The 23,174-nt window shown below is 38.5% G+C and overlaps 1 protein-coding gene across 1 annotated transcript in view; it reads right to left on the bottom strand.

Annotated features, from left to right (window-relative positions):
• LOC126248042 (ADP-ribosylation factor-like protein 8B-A) overlaps positions 1-23,174 on the bottom strand; it is a 53,172-nt gene that overhangs the window by 22,601 nt on the left and 7,397 nt on the right. The window contains exon 3 of the mRNA XM_049948670.1: positions 19,518-19,679. Within this exon, the coding sequence (XP_049804627.1) occupies positions 19,518-19,679 (162 nt within the window). The remainder of the gene's footprint in view (positions 1-19,517; positions 19,680-23,174) is intronic.

Below are 23,174 nucleotides of genomic sequence, written 5' to 3'. Positions count from 1 at the left end.
GAGTGGGACAGTGCACAAATTGTTTAATTCACATTTAACTGGAAGGATGCAGAAGGTTGAAACTGACAGTACAAATAGTCTGTAAAAAATCAAGCGTGTCCTCTAAATGGGTAAGTAACAAGAATGGTGGCGCATAAGGTTCCGCCTTGGGTCCCTTGCCACTCTATATTCATAGAGATGCAAAGCTAGTTCTTTTTGCTGATGATACAAGTATAATAATCACACCTAACAAACAAGAATTATCTAAGGAAATTGTAAATAGTGTCTTTCAGAAAACTATTAAGCAGTTACTTTCAATAAATTTCGAGAAAACACAGTATATACAAGTCTATACAGTAAATGGCATAACATCAAGGATACATATAGACTTTGAACAGAAGTCTGTTGCTAAGGCAGAATATTCAAAATCTCTGGATGTGTGCACTGATGAGAAATTGAATTGGAGGAAACACAGTTATGATCTGCTGAAACGATTAGGTTCAACTACTTATGCTATTAGGGTCATTGCAAATTTTGGTGATAAATATATCAGTTAATTTGCCTACTATGCTCATTTTCATTCACTGCTGTCATATGGCATCATATTTAGGGGCAATTCATCAGTATTACAAAAAGTATTCATTGCACAAAAGTGTGTAATCTGAGTAACAGCTGGAGCCAACCTAAAATCGCCTTGCAGACATTTATTTAAGGAACTCGGGGTATTCGCAGTACCTTTGCAATATGTATATTCACTTATGAAATTTGTTATTAATAACCCATTTCAGTTCAAAAACAACAGCAAAGTGCATAGCTATAACACTAAAAGGAAGGATGTTCTTCACTCTTCTGGGTTGAATCTGACATTGGCACAGAAAGGGGGTGAAAATGCTGCCACAAAAATTGGTCATTTGCCAAATAGGATTAAAAGTCTGACTGATACCCAATCAGCATTTAAAAACAAGTTAAAAGAATTTCTGAATGACAACCCCCTCCTACACAACAGATGAATTTTTACATATGAAGTAGTAACTAAAAACGAAAGAAACAAAAAGAAAATTATATTGCATAAAGGAAAGTTATCTTCCACATCATTACAAAATGTCATTCTCATGATCTATGGGACAAGTATTAATGTAGTGTAATGTAATACAAGTGATGATATGAACAAAAGATCATTCAGAATCCAAAAACAAGGTGGTATCTCTTTGCAAATGACACTTCCTTATACAATCTAGCAAATTCCCAACAGAGTTTCGAAAGCACAAAGCCAAGACAGAACACAAGACAGACCCAGGTGTTGCCTGTTGCAATGAGTGCACAGCAGTTATTCGCAGGCACTATCCACAATGTGTTGGTGACTTAGTGAATAGTACTATTTACAATCTCTTACATCTTGCAGAGGACTGTTTACCCATTAAGGAAACTGGAAGATCAGGGTGTAAAGTTCTGTTGATTTTGAGATCATCAGAATTGGAGCTGATTCTCCAACTGAATTAGGAGGAGGGGAAGTGGCACCCTCTCCTGTTCGAGCGAAACATTGCAATAAAAATTTTAGAAGTATCAAATCAGATGTAGGCAATATATTAATCTTGTGCCAAAAACTCAAAGATTTCTTGTTCTTGAGAAATGTAAAGTTGTGCAGGTCATAGACTGCCAACCAGCATATTAACTGCCTACATGATTAGTGAGATATAATGGAAGTCTGGCAACTCTCACAAATACGTATGTAGATATGAAATGTAACAATCACATAGCTTTAGTTGTATTTAAAGTGAATTGTGTTCTTTGATACACTAATAATATACTGTAACATTAGTTTGCTTATGAAGCTGGGAACATCATGCCTATGCTGGGAATATCATGCACATACTGTGAAGTGCGAAGTGAACCATTTCAGCCTTGTTTGTATCACGGGAATTCTCATACTCCATGTGAATGAAATGTGAAGAAACACTAATAAGTGTTACATAAAACATTTTCTGCCATACTTTTCTAAGTGACAAAGATAGTAAATATAACAAAGGGAAAAAGAATTCTAAGCAACATGAGGTACATGCACCAGACACTGTTAGACAAGTAAGGTAAACTGCATCAAAGACCTATAATTTAGAATGGCTCATTTGAGATGTCCTGCACAATTATTGTGATAGACCAAGATAAAACTGACAGCTGGACACATGTTAATATACCATTAAAACCTCCTGGCAATCTTGAAAACAGAAATTTTACAATGAAAAACTATAAACTGAAGACTTCCAGGTACTCCATACTGCCCTTTTACACCTCCCACAAGCCAATGATTTGTGTTTGCTACAGAACATGCAGTAATTGCCAAATGGAATATGGAAAGTATCAAATAAGATTGGTAGCTACACTAAAGCAAGTTACAGGCAAATACCATTAAAGTCATCTTAAAAGATGAGTGTCTCCTGATGAGTAGCAACTGTTAGTAAAGAAGGAGACCATTTGCTATAAGAACAGCATCTACATCACAGTATCTTATTTTTGCGTGCAATATTCAGCCTTCACAGTGTCACATCAAATAGAATCTAAGTGAAAATCGTATCAGAAGGTCTAATTGAGGCTTAAAATATACCTAAAACTGCCGGTTGTTAGAACTTACTACATTCAACATTAAGACAATGAACAGGCGAAGAAAAATGTCAATGATGTAAGCATAATTCTGGGATTTTTCTGTTATTCCCATTCTTGCAGGGCACATATAGGACTGAACAGAAAACTTATTTGTATGTTTCATTTATGTGACTAATTTCATCATTTTGGGATTGTTTTTGTTTAACTTTTTGGTGCCGCAAATAGATTCCCTGCACAAAATCTAGTAAAATCACATATATTTAGAGTTACCTGTGTACTCTAAATGCCCCAATAACAATGTGGTATGGCATGTATAAGTAACTGACTATAAAATCAGTTCCCACATAACCTCTAGAACCACATAAATAGCAGTGACTAAGATGAATGATATGACCCTAGATTTGCTACCAGTTTTTAACATCTAGCATTACGAAAAAAAATTTTAGCAATGAAGCAAAGTTTCTTGATATGTTTCAAATGAAACAGTATTTTAATAAATTCTTCTTTCTGTATCATAGAGATCCACATCATTTTCATGATGACTGTGCACTTCAAAGTGAAGCTAGTCTAGCAATGGCTGTCATGTACTGCAGAAGGGAACACACATTTTATGAAACAATATTCAATATATCCTCATCTGAAACCATGCCACTTTTCCATCAGCTTTTGTACACATTTACCACAACTCACTGACAGAATATGAAAAGAGGTTCTTCAGAGATGAGAATGTTATTCTTGGAAAGGTAGAGCAAGACTCCCACTGTGTGTATATTTTTTAATTTGACATTACTGTCAACGAGGAAACGTTAAATATTCAAAGCTCCTCTTTATATTCATAGAATCTGTAGTTCTCGTGCAATAAACCATTTACAATATTCCTAGTAGTTACGTGAACCTGGTAGCAGACATGATGAATTCAATAAAAATCACATCACTTTCATTTACAAAAAGCCAATAATGGTCCAACATTACAGAGTTTGTAGATTAACATGCAAAAATGAATCTCATTCTAATATAATCCAGTTTTCTATTTCATGTTTGAACCTCCATAATTAAACAGTTAACAACATTTACCACAATATTTACACCAAACCACATACCCCTTTGACATACTTTAGCACTGTTTGCTCATATTATTCTGGAAACTTTACTTTCATACTACAATGCAGTAATAAAGCTGACATTTATTTAATTTTTGTCCAGTTGTGGCACATCAATGACAAAGATAATATCGTCTTTGCCTGTGCTTCACAGACACCTAACTTGATTTGATGTCAGAGCAACTGCAGAGGGAGGCAGGGAGAATAAAATACATCAACAATTGCTTCATACCAATGAAAGTCTGTCTCCAATGGAGTGCAAAACACGTAATAAATATTCGAGTTTTCAGTGAGCTTTCACAGTCTGCAAAAATGTAATAATAATAGTAGTAGTAGTAGTAGTAGTAGTAGTTGGAGACAGGGTTCACCGGATTAAGTGGTTCAAAAAGGAACCCTGTTACACCAGTATAAGACGACTTAATATCAGTACATACTACCATTTATGACACATACTTCTGTTTCTGACACAAAATTTAATATTTTCCTATCACACATTTGTCAGAGCAAGCAGCAACTGTAGGTGCTGACGCATCATTTGGTTCAAACACCCCCTTTTTTTAGTGTTTTGTTTAATGGTGTGACTGGTTCCATTAGCAAGGTCCACTTTTCCTCTAAAATTTAGACAAAATGCAACCTATGTTTTTTCCGTTTTGTTTGAAGGTGCAAAAACAACTAAGGCCATACGCACCCATGCAACTCAATTCATTACACTGAAGCTTTCCAGGTAATATTTTATTTGCACAACTGAAAGTCTTACAAAGCCCATACACCTGGGCTGGACAGAAATTCTGCCCATGTGCACAGCTGCTGCACATGTGCACCTTCCTAGTCAGAGTGTGCACATTTACCAAACGTGTAAACAGGGAAACTGAACTGTCATTTAGTGTACTTCCGTAAGCACTGATGTTGCCACTTCACTTTACCCACTAGCTAGGATACACTATACCTGGGGAAACCTACTGCTCCTTTCACAGTGTTCAATACAATTATGGGAAGGTATCGTGTTATTCTATCACTCTGTTAAAATGGCACAGAGTTAAAACAAAACATACAAACAAATGGTGTCTAAATATGCTGGATTGGTTTTATGCCCATGTTAGTTATCTAAATACCCTTAATGGCAAGTGTATCAAACATGTCTCTCAATAATTAAAGGATAATTTTTGAGCATGTAAGTGTATCTTTAACAACTGGTTTAATACCAAATTTATCAGATAACAATGTTTGTCTATGTAACATGGAGCAGGACCAGGCATGGTAAGAAAATAACAATTTTAAATTAGAAAAAGAAAGAAATCCGAAATTTGTTACCATTGGTGATGAGACCACACAAAAGTGCGGCACACTGATAAATGCAAGCACTTGTGAATATTTTCATCGTTAATACTCTATCAAAACCTAGATTTATTCATTTTCATTATGGAGAAAAATCTTTCACACACTCTCACAGCTTCATGTTGCAGTCGTGGAAATTCTTGCTGTGGAAAGTTTTCGTAGAAATCTTTGCCCTTCGTACTGCAAAGAACTTGTCCTCCAGCCATGTACTGCACTGCAAGTCAGTAAGATCTATTTGAAGATGATTCGAGGCATCTTCAACTGATGCTAAAAATGGCTGAGCAAAGCAATGAATGATAGACACACTGGTAACATCTACAAATTGTGCTCGAAATTGCTGCTAAGTTTTTACATTTACTGACATGTATCTTTGAAATCTAGCACTTTCATAGACCAAACCAAGAGTAAGGAAATTTGCAGCGTTTTCAGACAATACTTGGCTCTCCCATAGAGCAAGCTTCCTTTCAAAACATTTACTATTTCCAACTTGTCAAAAAATAAATCATTTTCATGTTGCAAACTGATGTGCAGGCTATTCATCTTAGATGTAATAGCCAGGGGGAAACACGAAGTCCGATAGCCAGCCAGGGTCTTCTAATTCATCTTTTCAGCATTTTACCTCGATTGAGCCTGTGTACTTCGGTATAGTAAGGTATGTCACTTTGCTCCTCTCCTAATTCCTCCAAGAACTGCTGAAACTGGCGATGCACAAGCCCATATGTTTTCAGTATGCCCAACAATTTGCAGGATGTTTTCTAACATTGCTAATCTCGCACAAAGTGTCTCAATGTAGAATGCAGTGAATTCCATACAATGTCTCTTATATGCATTCTAGCTTTTTGCACATCAGTGCCATGAGTCCTCTTTGGTGGCCTCACATTAACGGTGTTCCATTCGATGTCACTGAGAATAACCAAATCCGACCCATATCAACACCATCACCAGCTTGCTAGACAGCTTGGAGGAAGTCTACGTCTGTCATGATCCTTTCAAAGGCACTAATTCTTACTGACATCTCATATGTATAACACTAACTGAGCTGTATCTGTATAATCTGTTGCTTCATCCCCTGCAACAGAGGAAGCAGCAAAGTCTTTAGCCTTATTAACTGCCTGTGTACATTGCTGACCATAACTCTTATACATTGTGTCATTTCTTTGGAAAGGCCAATTTCTTGAAACCTGCTGACATTAATGGGACACAGAAATTCTGCAGCATTGGTAAGACAATCTTTTACAGACTCCCCTTTGGAAAAATTTTCCCAGATCTTGCTATCCTTGATGCAGTTTTGAAACTTGCTCGCAGTACAGATGCACTGCAATTGTTGGTCTGGAAAATTGAAAACAGTATGTTGTAATACAAGAAACTAAGAGTTCAAGAGGTATCAGTTGTTATGACACGTTAAAAACCTGTTTATGTGCCTCATCCATTTTCTTAAGTGCACTTTATTTGGCTTGCTGTTCTTCGCAGTTTAGTACACTAAACTCGTCTTTATGGAGTGAGCTGTTTTGTTTTTCAATCGTGAACTTGGGCTGCTCACCCATTATTCAGCAGCAGAGCAAATACTGTGAGTTTTCACCTACTGCTGTACAGAAGACTTGCAGTTCCCAGTCGTTTCAGTGACTGAGAACACAGATTCCCATTCTTTGCTTTTCTTGCAATACTCGTCATTTCTCAGCACATCTTGCTTAAGGCTACAGTCGCCAGAGGGAAGCAAGACTGGACGTGCTTTGGTCCTCCTGGTACCACATAAACAAGGATAGGAAACTGTCACTGCTCATTTGGTATATTTGGTATACGTGTCTAGTCACAGATGTCACTATTCTGCTTTGTCAACTGGCTGAGGTGTGAGCACCTCTGTCACACTTCTGCACTTTTACATAGTGTGCAGCATTTGGCTGGCCCTGCCATACACAATACTGTTAGATCGTTTTTTTATTTACCTTTCAAAGCTTCATCACACATTAATGAACAGATAAGTGTCCCAAAAGCTGTAAATGACAGTGATTATATCTGTTGAGATGCTACAGACCAAAGTAACAATTATGTACACATTTCACGAGTTATTAAGTTAGTGAGAGGAGGTTTTAGAGTTTAACATCTTTGTGGCGCTGTAATATCAAGATCTGGAGCACGAGGCCAGTTACAACAGATTGTGAAGGGACTGAGATGTGGTTGCCTTAAAAGAACAATGCAGACAAGGATGTGCACATCACTTCTAAAGAGTGAGTTTCAACTCCTAACTAACCCACTACTTGCTAAATATTATTCTTAGGCCGGGTACGAACAGTGTGGACGATGCTCTAGGTAGAAAGTGACTAAGTGTAGGAAGGCTGGTGATAAGATGATTGGAGGAAGTACAAAGACAGATGGCAATAAAAAAGGGTTCTGTAAATTTGGGAATAATTCATACATGCACCTCGACTAACCAACCATGAAGAATGTCTCCAGTTTCCATCAGTACCACCTAAGAAAGCACCATGGATGATTAAAATACTACAAATTTATTTAGGAGCAGCAACATAAAATTATGTCCTGCTTTCTTGATACAGATTGACCTTTCCTTCCAACAATCATTTCACCTGAACGACAGGATGATTTGTTCAAATCTTGAATGAAACTTGAAAACAATCAAATACGTATTTAACCAACTCTAAACCTTGACCTTACATTGCAACCTCCCCTTCCCCCCATAGGCCCCAACAGCACAACTAAACCATCTAACAAAACTTTTAGTTCCTTTCATCCTTAAGTGACAAATTCATGAGGTCCTTCCCACAACCCTCACAGAGTATTACACTGTCCAAACAAATCTCACAACATCCTAGATAGTAACTTTATCACTAACTCCAAATCCTACACAGCATGAATTTTACCCATGAGAATGAGTCTGATTCAAGAACTGTTTTACAAGATCCATCTTCCTCCTCACACATTAGTCCTGATTCAATCATGTCACATCACAACATAGGAGCTAATAGTGAATGCATTTAAACAGTTCATGAACTTTACTGCAGCCACTCCAGTATTGCTGAATATTAAAGAATTATACACTTGTGAATATGCCTCCACTACCACCCTGCAGTCAGTTTGCTAGGTCTGCCACCCAGTGGCTGTATACGTACATGCTGCAGAGCCCACCTACAAACCTTATCCCCACAGCTCTGTATTTGAATACTTTCTTTGAACACTATCTCCTTCAAACTGCACTCATGAGAACCAGTGCAGTCCCTGGTTCCATAATCCTTTTTGACCTCTCAATGCTTTCTGCCTTAGACCCTCTATTTTACACTTTCCTTAACTGTAATTTCTCACTTTATTCTCATTCTTCAATTTTACTTTACCCCATTAATTTTATTTTCCGGATTTTTTAACCTGCCACTACTTATCCCATACTCCTACTGCTTTGTATTTGACCTTACATTTACCAACATTTTCAGATTTATTGGGTCTTTTCACATAATCACAGTATTATATTCCATAGAGAACTATTCACTATCAGAATCAATAAACTTAGATACGAGAACTTGTCTACACTCAATAACAGCAGCAAATACTTTACAACTAACCTACAGATAAATGAAAATTTAAAAATCTATTAACTGTAAAAAAGTTTCTGGGGTTTGACTGAACAGCTATGTACACAAGAAATCCACACAGAATACGCAAAGATAAAGTTTGGCTCAAATGGCTCTGAGCACTATGAGATTTATAAAATACGAAATTTTAACTAGCTGTAATATTTTGCAATCTATACAAATCGTATATGTGCACAATGTCCAAAGCTAAAAACCTTAAAAAAATAAGCAGTATAATGAGATAAAAATGTAGGCTTATTCCAACTGATATCACAAACCATTACTACTTTCTTCTAGTCTGTAATGCAGCAAATTCTAGCTGAAAGTCACTAATCTTGTACACAAGGGTTATTAAACATTTACATTTGATTATGCGTGGTATATTACACTACTACGAAATTAAATATGGTTGTCAAGGTTTTGACATTGTTCACCTAACTTAAGTTCTGAACACGTATCTATGCAGCTCTCCACTGAAAGCAAAGTCAAATGTCTCACCCGAGAACTAATATCAATGACCAAGCAACCATAGAAGATCCTTTCTTGTGTAATGGCAGAATTGTACAGCCATAGCGGACAGTGGGAGAGCCGCCGCGCTGTGCGCTTATCACGCGGAATGCTGACGGAAAATGCAATCTGAGTCGCGCACCGTGGCGTGTACACAGCGACCGGCTACGAAGAGCAGTCTGAGACCGGCCAGTTGCGAACATGTATCACTCTCGACACAGTGAAGGCGGGTTACCAGACGCGCATAATGCAGTGTCACATTTCCATTTATTAATAAATGGTAAAACTAAGTTTTCCGTGTTCCACATTCCGCACTACCCGGAACTACTGCCCACGCATCCCATCCTAACAGCAAATGGATGCAATAACATTTTACTCGGCCGTCCAAAAGACCCCATTGGAAAAGTGGTGCCAGGAGTGGGATTATTTTCGGAAAACATACAGTCCTGAAAAGTGCAGCGATGTGTTAACTTTAAACTTCCTGGCAGATTAAAACTGTGTGCCCGACCGAGACTCGAACTCGGGACCTTTGCCTTTCGCGGGCAAGTGCTCTACCATCTGAGCTACCGAAGCACGACTCACGCCCGGTACTCACAGCTTTACTTCTGCCAGTACCTCGTCTCCTACCTTCCAAACTTTACAGAAGCTCTCCTGCGAACCATGCAGAACTGGCACTCCTGAAAGATGTGTAAACTTAACATCGGAGCATCTTTACGACAACACAGCAAGCAGCAGCAGCCGCCGCCGCCAAGGACATCGTCCGACAACACGGGGACATCCAGTGCTGGAATTCAGGTTAGTCTACTCAGATTGGCTTAAAACTGAAGGTAGGATTTTAAATTTTTCTGTATTGAGTGACTGGTATAGACTGCATTCAAAATGGTAGACGCAAAACGCGAGTAACACGGTCGATCTCCAAACCGTTATAGAACTATGAAGAGAGATTCAACAATTAAAAGCAGATAAAAGCGAGGATAGAATCCCGGTTGATTTGTCACATGACTGCACTTCTGTTCCAATAAAGAATTTTTCACTGTTGCCATCTGTACCAGTGTTCAGTGGAAAACCTGAGGAAGATGTGAAAGTATTTTTTCGGAAACTCGAAGACGCAGCTCTGTTTGGTTCGAGGACTGATTCAGATAAGCTAGCAGTTGCTAAATTGAAAATCCAAGGAGCCGCACAAGATTTCATTAGCGTGGAGCCTAATTCCGTGAAAACAGAAGTTTACAATGATTTTAAAACAGTAGTGGTTCAGAGGTTCAAACGCAAAAGTGCAATCAGATTCTACCGTGAGCAACTTCATAGTATGCACATGCAGCGTGACGGATCTATCGCGCAATTCGCTGATAGAATCAAAAACATAAATGCTCAGACTTACGAGCTTGTAGAGGACGAAAATGAGAACTGGTTCCAGCTTTTCGAAGCCGATCAGAGAGCACTTGACACATTCATCCATGAGCCGTATGGGGAAGAAGTAAACAAAGCAGTCAAACTCGCACGCTGTAAAACATTTCAAGAAGCAGTAGAGGCAGCTGTTGGTTTTGTCGAAGCATTGAGACGCCCAAATGACATGCGAGAAGAAGAACGTCACGTGTTCAACCCAAATGTGGAATGTTACCGATGCAATAGGCCCGGTCACGAGGGCAAGGACTGTAAGGAGAACAAGACCTGTCACAACTGTGGGATACAGGGTCACTTAGCGAGGAACTGCCACAACAAAAAGAAACCAAATGTGAGCAGCAGACAACTCGGCAGATCTCTAAAAGAGTGCGGGGATGTACGTGCCACCACAGCGTCCTCCCCTTGCCCGAGGCAGTGATTCCTGTTAGTGTAGCTGAAAATCAATTCAATAATGACTTTGTGATAGGTGCTGTTTATTGTGAAAAAAATATTAAATTATTGATCAACACGGGAGCACAGACCTCACTGATGTGATGTTCTATAGACGAAAGGGACAAGCTGAGACCACCAATGTTTAATGTAGCTATGGAGAAGTTGATGTAGAATTGTGCCTAGGCCAGGACAAATACACAGCAACGGTGCAATTGGTTTCTAACAATGAAACGCGCTACGATGGTGTACTTGGATTTGATTTCTTATCTGCTAACGGGGCAGAGATATTTGTCACAGCAGGAAGGATCGGACTAGGTCATAACAATTACAACCTGGAAAATCATTCTTCATGTCGCACTCAAAGGAGCCGACATTCTGACTTCGATGGACCGATCACCCTGACCGACACATCAGTTGGAACCCTCCGAGTCGAAGTACAAATTACTCAGCCACAGCAAGTTTCTCACGGAACAGGAAAGACAATCCATGTTGAAGTAAAGTCGCCACTGATCATAAAAGGAGCGCTGTTGTTGACCGAACAGTTGGAAAATTGTGAATTATTGGACACAATGCATTGTTATGTTGCCCGAAGTATAGGCATAGCTACAATGGTGAGGCCGAACGTAGCGAGAGTCCCAATATCAATAACTAATATGAGCAATACAGATGTCGTTTTGCCACGAGGAACGAAGGTTGCTGAAGTGTCGAGCATAAGTAAAGATGATGTAATACCGATTCCAAACGAATCAGCAAATGTAGCAGTCATGGAAACAGATTCTTGTAGTGATACTCAAACATTGAAACAAGGAGCTGAAAATGAAATCGAATTAAAGAACAAAATTTGGAAGAAGACTGAACATTTGTCAGCTGATGATTAGAAGATTTTAGCACCTGTTCTGTTAAGAGTATTCAGATCTTTTCAGAGAATGTTCAAATTTACCTGTTACTCATTTAGTTCAGCATCACATACACACTGGAAACGCAGCACCAGTCACGCAGAAGCCTTACCGAATTCCATTCAGTCAAAGAGAATTGGTAGAAGACGTGGTCAAGGAACAACTAGAGGTCATCACCAGTGGTCCCAGTAAAGAAGAAATCTGTTTCAGGTGAACCACAGTTCCGATTTTGCGTTGATTACCAAGCTTTAAATGCCGTCACCACACCAGACATTTACGCGTTACCAAACTTGGTAGAAACCCTGGACTATTTGGGCAGATGTCGCATATTCTCAGTCTGTGATCTAATTAGCAGATATCACCAATTAATAGTGCATCCAGATGATCAAGCAAAAACTTTATTTGTAACTGCAACAGGAGTTTACAAATACCCCCGTATGCCCTTTGGACTACGTAACGCCTCAGCTACCTTCCAACGCCTAATGGATTCTGTTTTACGCGGGCTCACCCCAACACAAGCTCTTTTATACCTTGACGATGTGATAATTTTTGGTGAAAACATGAGGCAACACACTAAGAGACTTCAAGCAGTATTTGAGCGTATCAGAAGCGCGAACTTGTCTTTATCAATAGATAAATGTCACTTCGCACAAAGTGAAGTACCTTGGACATGTTATAACCAGTGAAGGTGTCCGCCCTGATCCAAAATTAGTCGAGGCTGTCAAAACTTTTCCTGCACCACAAACAGTCAAAGAACTACAATCATTTTTGGGTTTATCGAATTTCTATTGTCGCTTCATAGCCCACTATGCAGATATCACAAGGCCAATGACACAGTTACTTAAAAAAGGAGCCACATTCAACTGGTCAACAGAATGCAAAAATGCAATGGAAAAACTGAAAACTGCTCTAACCACAGCTCCAGTTTTGGCATATCCGGATTTCAGTAAGCCCTTCATCCTCTCCACAGATGCTTCAAATTTTGCAGTTGGTGCTATTTTGTCCCAAAAATTTGATGGTCAAGAACGTCCAGTATCATTTGCTTTCCGGCAATTAAATAAGACTGAATGTAACTACACTACCACTGAAAAGGAACTTTGTGGTCTGGTCTTTGGTATCTCTTAACAGGAAGAGAATTCACTGTAATCACAGACCATGCCGCACTTAAATGGCTGTTGAGCTTAAAGGATCCCAGTTCTAGAGTAACAAGATGAGCATTAGAACTGAGCGCTTACCAATTCACAGTTATTCATCGTCCTGGGAAACAACATGTGAATGCTGATGCGATGAGTCGTAAGGTCCGTGTTTGTGTCACCATAAGCCGTGAGGAGGAATTAAAAGCAGCCCAAGAAGAAAATTCACAATGCAAAATATGGAAGAATGATCAACGGTTCATTGAAATAGAGGGATTGCTGTACGATGTTACTAACAAAGGGAATCGCCTAGTTATTCCAGCAAGCTTGAGAGAGCAAATCCCAACTGAACAACATGATTCCTTACTATCAGGACACTGCGGTAAAAAGGCAATGAATATCAAAGTAGCTGAAAAGTATTGGTGGCCAAGTCCTTACGACTTTGAGTTTGTCTCACAATGTGATTCCTGCAACAGACAGAATAATTCAGGAAGAACTAAGGCACCATTACAAGAACTGCCAGAGACTAGTGAAACTTTTGAAAGAATTGGGTTACACGTCATCGGTCCCCTGTCGAAGACTAAGGATGGAAACAAGTACATATTGACGATATTAGATCATTTCTCCAGATATCTTATGATAGTACCAGTACCTGAGCAAAGTGCTGAAACCATAGCTAAAGTTTTTGTGAAGGAATGGATTCTAAAGTTTGGATCTCCATTAAGCATTATCAGTGACCAAGGGACGAATTTTATGAGTGATTTACAAACATGTAAGCTGATGCAAATAACACAGTTGAGAACCACACCAGCACACCCTGAAGGCAATGGTCACATCGAGAGAGTACACAGAACCATCATTAAAATGCTTAGCCACTATGTAAGCAGCAAACACGATAATTGGGACGTCTGTCTTCCATGTGTTGTAAATGCCTACAACACTAAAATGCACTTATCAACGGGCCTCAGTCCCTATGAAATTGTATATGGATGGGAGATGCGTTCACCCTTGGACTTTGCACGATCGACAGCTGGAATCAGCAATGAACACCTAAGGGAGTTAGCTCGCAAACTGAGAGACATATGGAGGGGAGTGAAACAGCGGAATCATCAGTCCTTCCTTCAGCAAGCCAAGCAACATGATTGCCAAGCACTTGCACCACAGTATTGAGTGGGAGACTTTGTCTACCTGAGCAATGTAGTGCTAAAGAAGTCAGAGGTCAAAAAGTTTAAGAAGTTTTGGAGGGGACCATACTCGATATTAGAGGTGGTGTCACCTGTTACCCTAAAGCTCCAAGTGCCTTTTCGTTCGGTTCTCGTCCATGTCAACCATGTAAAGCCCTACCTGGGTAGATTCCCTGTAGCAACGCAGGACGACGACGAGGACCGACCGAGGGGCAGACCAGCTGCTCCAAAATGCAGGAGCCAAGCACAGCGAGTTCACAGTCCAGACTTCGAGCCCGAGGCGTCGCCGCCGCCAACCCACCAAGGCACACTGACAACCTCTAAGTGTGTGTAGTGTGAGTGAATGCAAGGTGTGTTGCGTTTAGCCGAGTGCATATGTGAATGTGCTGTGCAACATAAAATCACAGCTATTGCTTAAGGTGCTCAAGTGTATATAACATCTGTTCCACAGGTCGCCGAAGACGCATATTTCTTCATATTCATTGTTTAATTCTAGTGTGTAGAACTCATTAACCATGTGAACTGTAATTCCATTCTTTGTTATGTTAGTGTGTTCCATTAATGCTGTAGACGTAGTATAACAGAATGCAGGTGTGTTGTTTGAACCACAATCAGACATGGCAGTCTCAACGCACAGTGCTACAATTGTGCTTAAATATAATTTGTCTGAGATTCACCAACAATTTGATTCTGTTAAAAAACAAATTGATTTGATCCGTTCAATTAAGAATAATGATACAGTCTTGGAAACTGGAACCTCTTGGTATAACAACTGGATTACTGTAAAAATGCAAGTAGAATCCACTTTCGCTAGCTATGAACAAGAGATTAAATGTTTCTTAAAACTCTTGCCATATAAAAGCTTGATTAGGCGCATACGTGCCTGGTTTGATTTTGGAGGTAAAGTTCTTCGTACTGTATTTGGTACCTTAACTAGCCAAGATCTATTGGACATAAAGGATAAAATACTAGCTCTAGAGCAGCAGTCTAACACAAATTCAATTAACCTTTCTAATGAAATAATTGTGTCAAGAAATATGCAAAAGACCGTTACTAACCACAAATTGTTTATTGAACAAATTGTGAAAGTTCATTACACATTTTAACACAATTCGTGGTGAAATGAATGCAACCATCCGTGAATTATATGCAATTCTTCAAGCTGTGAGTGCACATTTAGATTTAAACACCCTACTGTTAAGAATTACTGACAGGTTATCAAACGCTAAATTTGACGCTCTCAATTTAAGAATAGCCTTAGACAGTAGTTCAAATGATTGCTTGAATAGCGTTTTATTGCATCCAGACCAATTTTTACAAATGTTGCTGTTGATCGAAGGTAAGCTAGATGCAAAAAATGGTTCAAATGGCTCTGAGCACTATGGGACTTAACATCTTCCTACCTAACCTAAGAACATCACACACATCCATGCCCGAGGCAGGATTCGAACCTGCGACCGTAGCGGTCTTGCGGTTCCAGACTGAAGTGCCTAGAACCGCTCGGCCATCAGTGGCTGGTGGCTAGATGCGTCATCTACCATGATTTACCCTGTCAATTACTACAATTTATATGTTTATTACACATTAACTACCACATATTCTTTAATGATTGAAGATCAATTAACTGTAATTGTTTCTATACTGATTGCCAGATCCAAGCATAATTTTGAAATGTATAAAATTCATACTTACCCTGTGAAATGGAACGAAGTAGATATTCACACAATGTATCAGCTAAAGGATTATTTATTGATCAGTAAAGATAGAAGATATTTTGTATCCCTGAACGAACATGATGTTCGTAAGTGTAAATGTAATCATAAGCTAATTTGCCCAGAGACGGCAGTATTCTTAGATACTAGAGTGTACAGTTGTGAGAAAGATTTGTTTATGAACAATCCGCCTCACGGTGATTGCCCTAGGATTTTAATGCATCTTCATCAACCATTCCTTAAAAAATATTCTGAAGGTATAATATATTCGTTTAACTCTACTCTCGAAATCACATTTACCTGTAAAATGTTCGACACACCTGAACTACCTTTCACATCCAAATTAACTAGTAGTTGATCAATTCTGAATGTTACGCACTGTGATTTATCATGTGATCTGTTTGAAATGCGATCTGTATTACCAACCACCTTTCATGCAGATGCAAAATCCCCTTTAACAAGGATGTTACCTGTTAATTACAATGAATCATACTTACTGACCATTGCAAATAATTCTCTGCCCAGCTTACCCAAGGATGACAATTTAATTGTGTATATCCATGAAAGTGTAATAAATAGTAATAATGAGTTAAATTTCTTAGAAGTAGCAACTAAAATTAAGTCTATTGAATCTTCCAATAATGCTAATCCATATTTGATTGTCAGTGTTGTGTTCTTAGTGCTTTTATTGATGTCTCTTGTATGGACAGCCACTGTAATGTGTGAAATTGTCGTCCTGAAAAACCGCTCGTCAGTGCCCATCGTCACTGTGTCTGCAAACAAAATAAATGTTCAAGTGTCCCCCCCAACGCTGCCATTGGCGAGATAAATGCACGACACCCAGGAGGTCGTCTCGAGCAACCTTCGGTAGCTCGTTTTCATAAGGGAGGGTGATTGTAACGACAGAATTGTATGGCCGTAGCGGACAGCAGGAGAGCCGCCGAGCTGTGCACTTATCATGCGGAATGCTGACGGGAAATGCAATCAGAGTCGCGCACCGTGGTGTGTACACAGACACCGGCAACGAAGAGCAGTCTGAGACCAGCCAGTTGCGAACATGTATCGCTCCCGACACAGTGAAGACGGGTTACCAGATGCGCGTAATGCATTGTTGCACTGTCTTTATTAATAAACGGTAAAACTAAGTTTAGCGTGTTCCACATTCTGCACTACCCGGAGCTACCGCCCACGATTCCCATCCTAACAGTAAATGGACACAACAACATTTTACTCGGCCATCCAAAAGACCCCGTTAGACTTGTCATAAACCCCACAAGTAATTCCATATGAAGAATATTCCATTTGAAAAATCAAATTTGAGGATAATTATTCCTGCTCTTGTATCCCACAGCCATGAAGAAAGTTACTCCGTTAAACGTAACTCGTTACACCGAAATGTTTAATGTCACCAACAGGGTGATCGTTTTAGAGGTGATTTCAGAGCATCTTCTACTTATGAGGACTATGAAATAGATATACATTTTGAAAATCTGGATTGATACAGAGCACGAATGAGAGAGAGAGAGAAAGAGAAAGAGAGAGAGAGAGAGAGAGAGAGAGAGAGAGAGAGAGAGAGGGGGGGGGGGGGGTAGGTTTTGTCATTAGCCTGTCGAGGTCTGGATACATAATTAATGGCCACAATGTCTGTGTTTATACAAGATGGAAGGAAGGAAGATTAGGGTTTAACATCCTGTCGACACTGAGGTCATTAGATATAGATAACATGCTTGGAATGTTTCCTGGATGGGGAAAGAAATTGGCCTTGCCCTTTTGTTGGAACCACATCCTTGCATTTACCTGGAGCAATTTAGGGAAATCGTGGGAACCTAACTCATGCTGGCAGACACAAATTTGAACTGTCGCCCTCCTGAATTAAAGACATTGTAATGTGAAGATACAGAGACAGTGTAAACACAGACACTGCAATCATCAATGATTTATAAGGATTAATTTTCTGCTGAAACAAATGGCAGATTATGATTTTGGCTTCCTTATTCTGCAGTCTGTTTCAGTCATGTCCTCAATAAGCAAGTTAATATGTGTGTGAAGACGCAATGAAAAAACATCACGCATTGCTGTTTAGTGAGAACTACATATTTCCAACTAATCATTGTTCATCTGTGAATGTATGAAATGTTTTACACTTACTGTAATTTGGCACTCTACTGTTTTATTGATTGTATGTTAGAACTGGCCACTGGCCATTACACAAAACTGGATCCCTGTCTTTAATCAGAAGTGCACACCCAATGACACAATCTCTCAGGCTGACTCAAAGCAGATAACGTAACTGTTAAGAGCACTGTCTGAAAAGGGCATAGATCCAAGTTCAAATCTAAGCCCAGCACAAAGTTTTTCTTTGTCACACACAATCACCACATTATAGATTTTGATTTGAATGAAAGAATCGATTTCCTTTAATCCTTTTTTTTTTTCTCCCAGGAAGCATCTCAACCATATTTACCAAGCCAACTATGTACACCCTTTTCTACATTTTTGTCAACTATCTGATCCTTAATCATATTTTCCTTTTGTGGGCTATGTAACATCTATGCTGAACACACTAGGCTCCCTTCAGATGCAGCCCGAATTTAGTGAAAAGGAAGTCCAGCAGCTATTCATCTTGCAGTTGAATCTCTTTTTGCCCAGGTTCACTTCCAAATGTATAATTATGGAAATATGATTCCACCTTGAGCAAACAGAAACACTTCATTTTTAAACAAGTCTTTTAAGTTCAGAGCTGTTTAAAATTACTGTTGTTGCAGTTGCATGCAGCTCATTGAATCCAGTCAGAAGGTGATTATCACCAAGTTCTACTGACTCACTGCCACTGACAGTAATACATACTCAGCACAAGCAGTCTCTATAAACTTATATGCCATCAACTCTCTAGAGAATGCATGTAGAAGTGTTTCACAAGCAGTTTTGTGAGGATTATCATCTACAAACATTGAGTTTTTTAACCACTCGACTGCATACTTTTAGAATTTAAATCTTTCCACTTCCCACAACTCTATGGTGCTGGGAGGAGCATGCTTCCTGTGCTTCCCAAATAAACTTTTTGAAAAGGGCAAGGGAGAAGTGCATGGATTATATGTACCACAGAGCCATGCTAACTTACTTATGTCACAAAGAAGACTTCCACCATATACTCCTAATTCTCCTTAAAAGTTCATCCCAATTCATTCTGATACACCATCCTTCTATTAAGACCCATGATATTTCCATTATCAGAACAGCATCACTTAACAACCACTGAAGCAAAGTGCTCTCAAACATTTTGAGAGAAGACAAAAGGCAAGCTAAGAAAACAGAAGTAGTAGACAACATTATAAAGCAGGTTTGTTTTCCATTTAGTTCAATTCTAAAAATAAAGGAAAAAAGGGAACATTAAATTATGGCAGCAAGCAAAGTAAGACAGCTTTAAAATGCAAAGTTGTTCATCTGTACACACCACACATTCAATCTATAGGACATAGCTACAAGCTTTAAGTGCAGCCTACAGTCACTATCTTCACAATTGGCAACATTATAACTTTTAGGAACAGTAAGTACTCAAACGAACAGCTATGGGTTCATTCCCAGTTAACATATACATCATATAAGAACAGATTACCTACTACATAAAGTTGAATACACACAATTTTAGGAGTAATACTTACATTCTTTCAATAAGTCCGTTCTCATCTAGGGCGTTAGGAAGATCACGTTTGTTTCCTAAAACCAAAACTGGTATACCAGCAAGTTGCGGCTTATCCAGCAAACTATGAAGTTCATTTCGAGATGCATCAATTTTTTCTTGATCTGCTGCATCTACCATATATCTGTAATGGTTGAAATAATTTAGTATATTAGATTCCAAAGTGTAAGGAGTGAGACAAGATCACCAAAGACAGCAGCCTATAGCACTAAATATATAATAGCAAGTAGAAGAAGAGTAGTTGGTAGCACATGCTAGAACGAAAAGTAGCTTCACAGAAACTGAAATTTGAAAAACCGTTATAGCCTCCAATGTATATAATAGTGTACAATATACTGCAAGGCAATGAGCAACTGAAGTGTTTTTAATGACACCAGGAAAATCGAACACTGACAGACAAACTGCTTGTGATAATCTTCGGACTGATTTGGAAAATAATAGATGGAAAACTTAAGTCTGATACAAAAAGCAATTTTACTGCCAGGACCATCACCACGCAATTTTACATATATACTTATCTCTTAACACTGTGAGAGTAAGATTAACTGCTGCCATTTAACTGATGTTCTGTAGATAATAAAGCATTACAAATTTAAGTTTAGTTATTTTATTTACATGTCAAGTTCTGTAGGACCAAATTGAGGATCAAATCTCCAAGGTGATAGAATGTGTCAGTACATGAAATCACAAAATAAAAGTAACAGATAAAAATAAATGTTCATGAACCTGAAAAAAGTCAGTTCATAAGTTTAAGTAAACACTATCAGCAATACAATAAGAATCAGCTTAATTTTCCAAGGAACTCCTCAACAGAATAGAAGGAGTGACCCATAAGGAAACTCTTCAGTTTCGATTTGAAAGCTCGTGGATTACTGCTAAGATCTTTGAATTCGAGTGGCAGCTTATTGAAAATGGATGCAGCTGTATACTGCACACCTTCTTGCACAAGAGTTAAGGAAGTCCAAACCAAATGCAGGTTTGATTTCTGCAGAGTATTAACCGAGTGAAAGCTGCTTATTCTTGGGAATAAACTAATATTGGTAACGCCCAGACTCGTGAACAGAGGTCGACAAGAGGTTCGTGAACTCACACCACTTATTGCCCAAACCGCCCGTTTCCGAGCCAAAAATATCCTTGTAGAATGGGAAGAGTTACTCTCAAATATAATACCATACGACATAAGCGAATGAAAATAAGCAAATTAGACTAATTTTCGTGTCGAAGTATCACTCACTTTTGATACCATTCGAATAGTAGAAATGGCAGTATTAAGTTTTTGAACAAGATCCTGAACGTGGGCTTTCCACGACAGCTTACTATCTATATGGACACCTAGAAATTTGAACTATTCAGTTTCACTAATCATATGACCATTCTGTGAAATTAAATGTAAAATTAAAATGTCAGGTTTTGTTGAATTGTGTGTTAGGAACTGTAAAAACTGAGTCTTACTGTGATTTAATGTTAGTTTATTTTCTAAAAGCCATGAACTGAGGCCATGTGCTGCACTATTTGAAATCAAGTCAATGTTTCACACAACATCCTTTACTACCAAGCTAGTGTCATCAGCAAACAGAAATATTTTAGAGTTACCCGTAATACTAGAGAGCATATTATTTATATAAATAAAGAACAGGAGCGGCCCCAACACTGATCCCTGGGGGTACCCCCGACAGTACCCCACTCAGATCCCACATGACAGCCGTTATTAACATTGTGGATAATGACCTGTTGCTAAATTAAGAGGTGAACCAGTTGTGAGCTACTCCCCGTATTCCGTAATTGTCCAACTTCTGGAGCAATATTTTGTGATCAACACAATCAAATGCCTTAGTTAAATCAAAAAATACGCCAAGTGTTTGAAACTTTTTGTTTAGCCCATCCAGTACCTCACAGAGAAAAGAGAATATTGCTTTTTCAGTTGTTAGACAACTTCTAAAGCCGAACTGTACATTTGATAGCAAATCTTACGATATAAAATGATCAATTATCCTTACATACACAGCCTTTTAAATAACTTTTGCAAACACTGATGGCATAGAAATAGGTCTAAAATTATCTACATTATCCCTTTCTCCGTTTTTATAAAGTGGCTTTACTACTGAGTATTTTAATCACTCAGGAAACCGACCATCCCTAAAGGAAAAAATTACAAATATGGCTAAATACAGTGCTAACATGTGCAGCATGCTAGGCACTCCATCATAACCATGAGATTCCTTACTCTTTAGTGATTTAATTATTGACTCACTCTCCCTCTTGTCTGTATCACAAAGGAGTATTTCAGACATCAATCTTGGAAAGGCGTTTGCCAAGAAAGTTATATGATTCTGTGTAGAAACTAAATTTTTATTTAATTCACCAGCAATGCCCAGAAAATGATTGTTAAATACTGTTCATATATCTGGTTTACCAATAACAGAAATATTTTTACCATGAATTGACTTTATATCGTCGACCTAGTGCTGCTGACTAGACACTTCTTTCACAACTGACCATATGGTTTTAATTTTATCCTGTGAATTAGCTATTCTATTTGCATGAAACTTACTAATTGCTTTTCTTATAACATTTTTAAGCACCTCACAATACTGTTTGTAATGGGCTACTGTAGCTTGATTGTTATTGCTTCTAACATTTTGATATAATTATTGCTTTTTGTACTTGATATCCTTATCCCACTAGTCAGCCACCCGGGCTGTCCATTATTGCTAGAACCCCGTTTAGAATGTTCTTTCCTACATAGTTTGTAATTAAATATGACATTGGTTTGAGTACAAAAGCCTTTTAGTGTTAAAATTTGTGCATCATGGTCTGAAAGGCCATTGACACTTTTACTAACAGAATGCCCATCTAGTAATGAAGAATGAATAAAAATATTGTCTTTGACTGTGCTACTGTTCCCCTGCACCCTAGTTGGAAAAACACAGTCTGCATCAGATCATATGAATTTAGGAGATCTACCAACATCATTTTTCTTGCACAATCATATACAAAATTAATATTAAAGTCACCACATATAACTAATTTTTGGTGCTTCCTATAAAGTGAACAAAGAACCATCTCTAGCTAGAGCAAAAATGCTCTGAAGTCTGAGTTAGGGGGATCTATAAACAACAACAATTAGAAGTTTAGTTTTGTTAAATTCAACTAACCCTGCACAACTTTCAAATATCTGTTCAGTGCAGTGTCGTGATATGTCTATGGACTCAAATGGAATCCCTTTTTTTTTTTTTTGTTAACTTACAGAATGACTCCCCAACCCCACAAGGAACTCCTTGAGAAACAGCCAGCTAATTTGTAGCCTGGTAAATAAAGCCTATGAATTATCAAATTATTTAAGTGATGCTCTGATATACCAATAATTTCAGAGTCAACATCTATTAGCAGTTCACTAACTTATATTTTGATGAAATATGCTAATTCCTTCTCTACTTGGAAACTTTACATCCTCTGAAAGTGAGCCCTTAGTTAGAGGGACTTCCTTTAAGCATGTATACCTATCAGCTAACTTCAATCTAAAAACGGTGTAGCTCTAACACCAACTACTACAGGAATTTTTCCATGAGTGACACCACCACCACCACCACCACCACCACCACCACCACCAATAAGCTTA

Source organism: Schistocerca nitens, chromosome 3, assembly GCF_023898315.1.
Source record: "Schistocerca nitens isolate TAMUIC-IGC-003100 chromosome 3, iqSchNite1.1, whole genome shotgun sequence".
Taxonomy (NCBI): Eukaryota; Metazoa; Arthropoda; class Insecta; order Orthoptera; family Acrididae; genus Schistocerca; species Schistocerca nitens.
The sequence above is the reverse complement of the archived record's forward strand: the minus strand, read 5'-3'. Positions and strand labels throughout refer to the sequence as shown.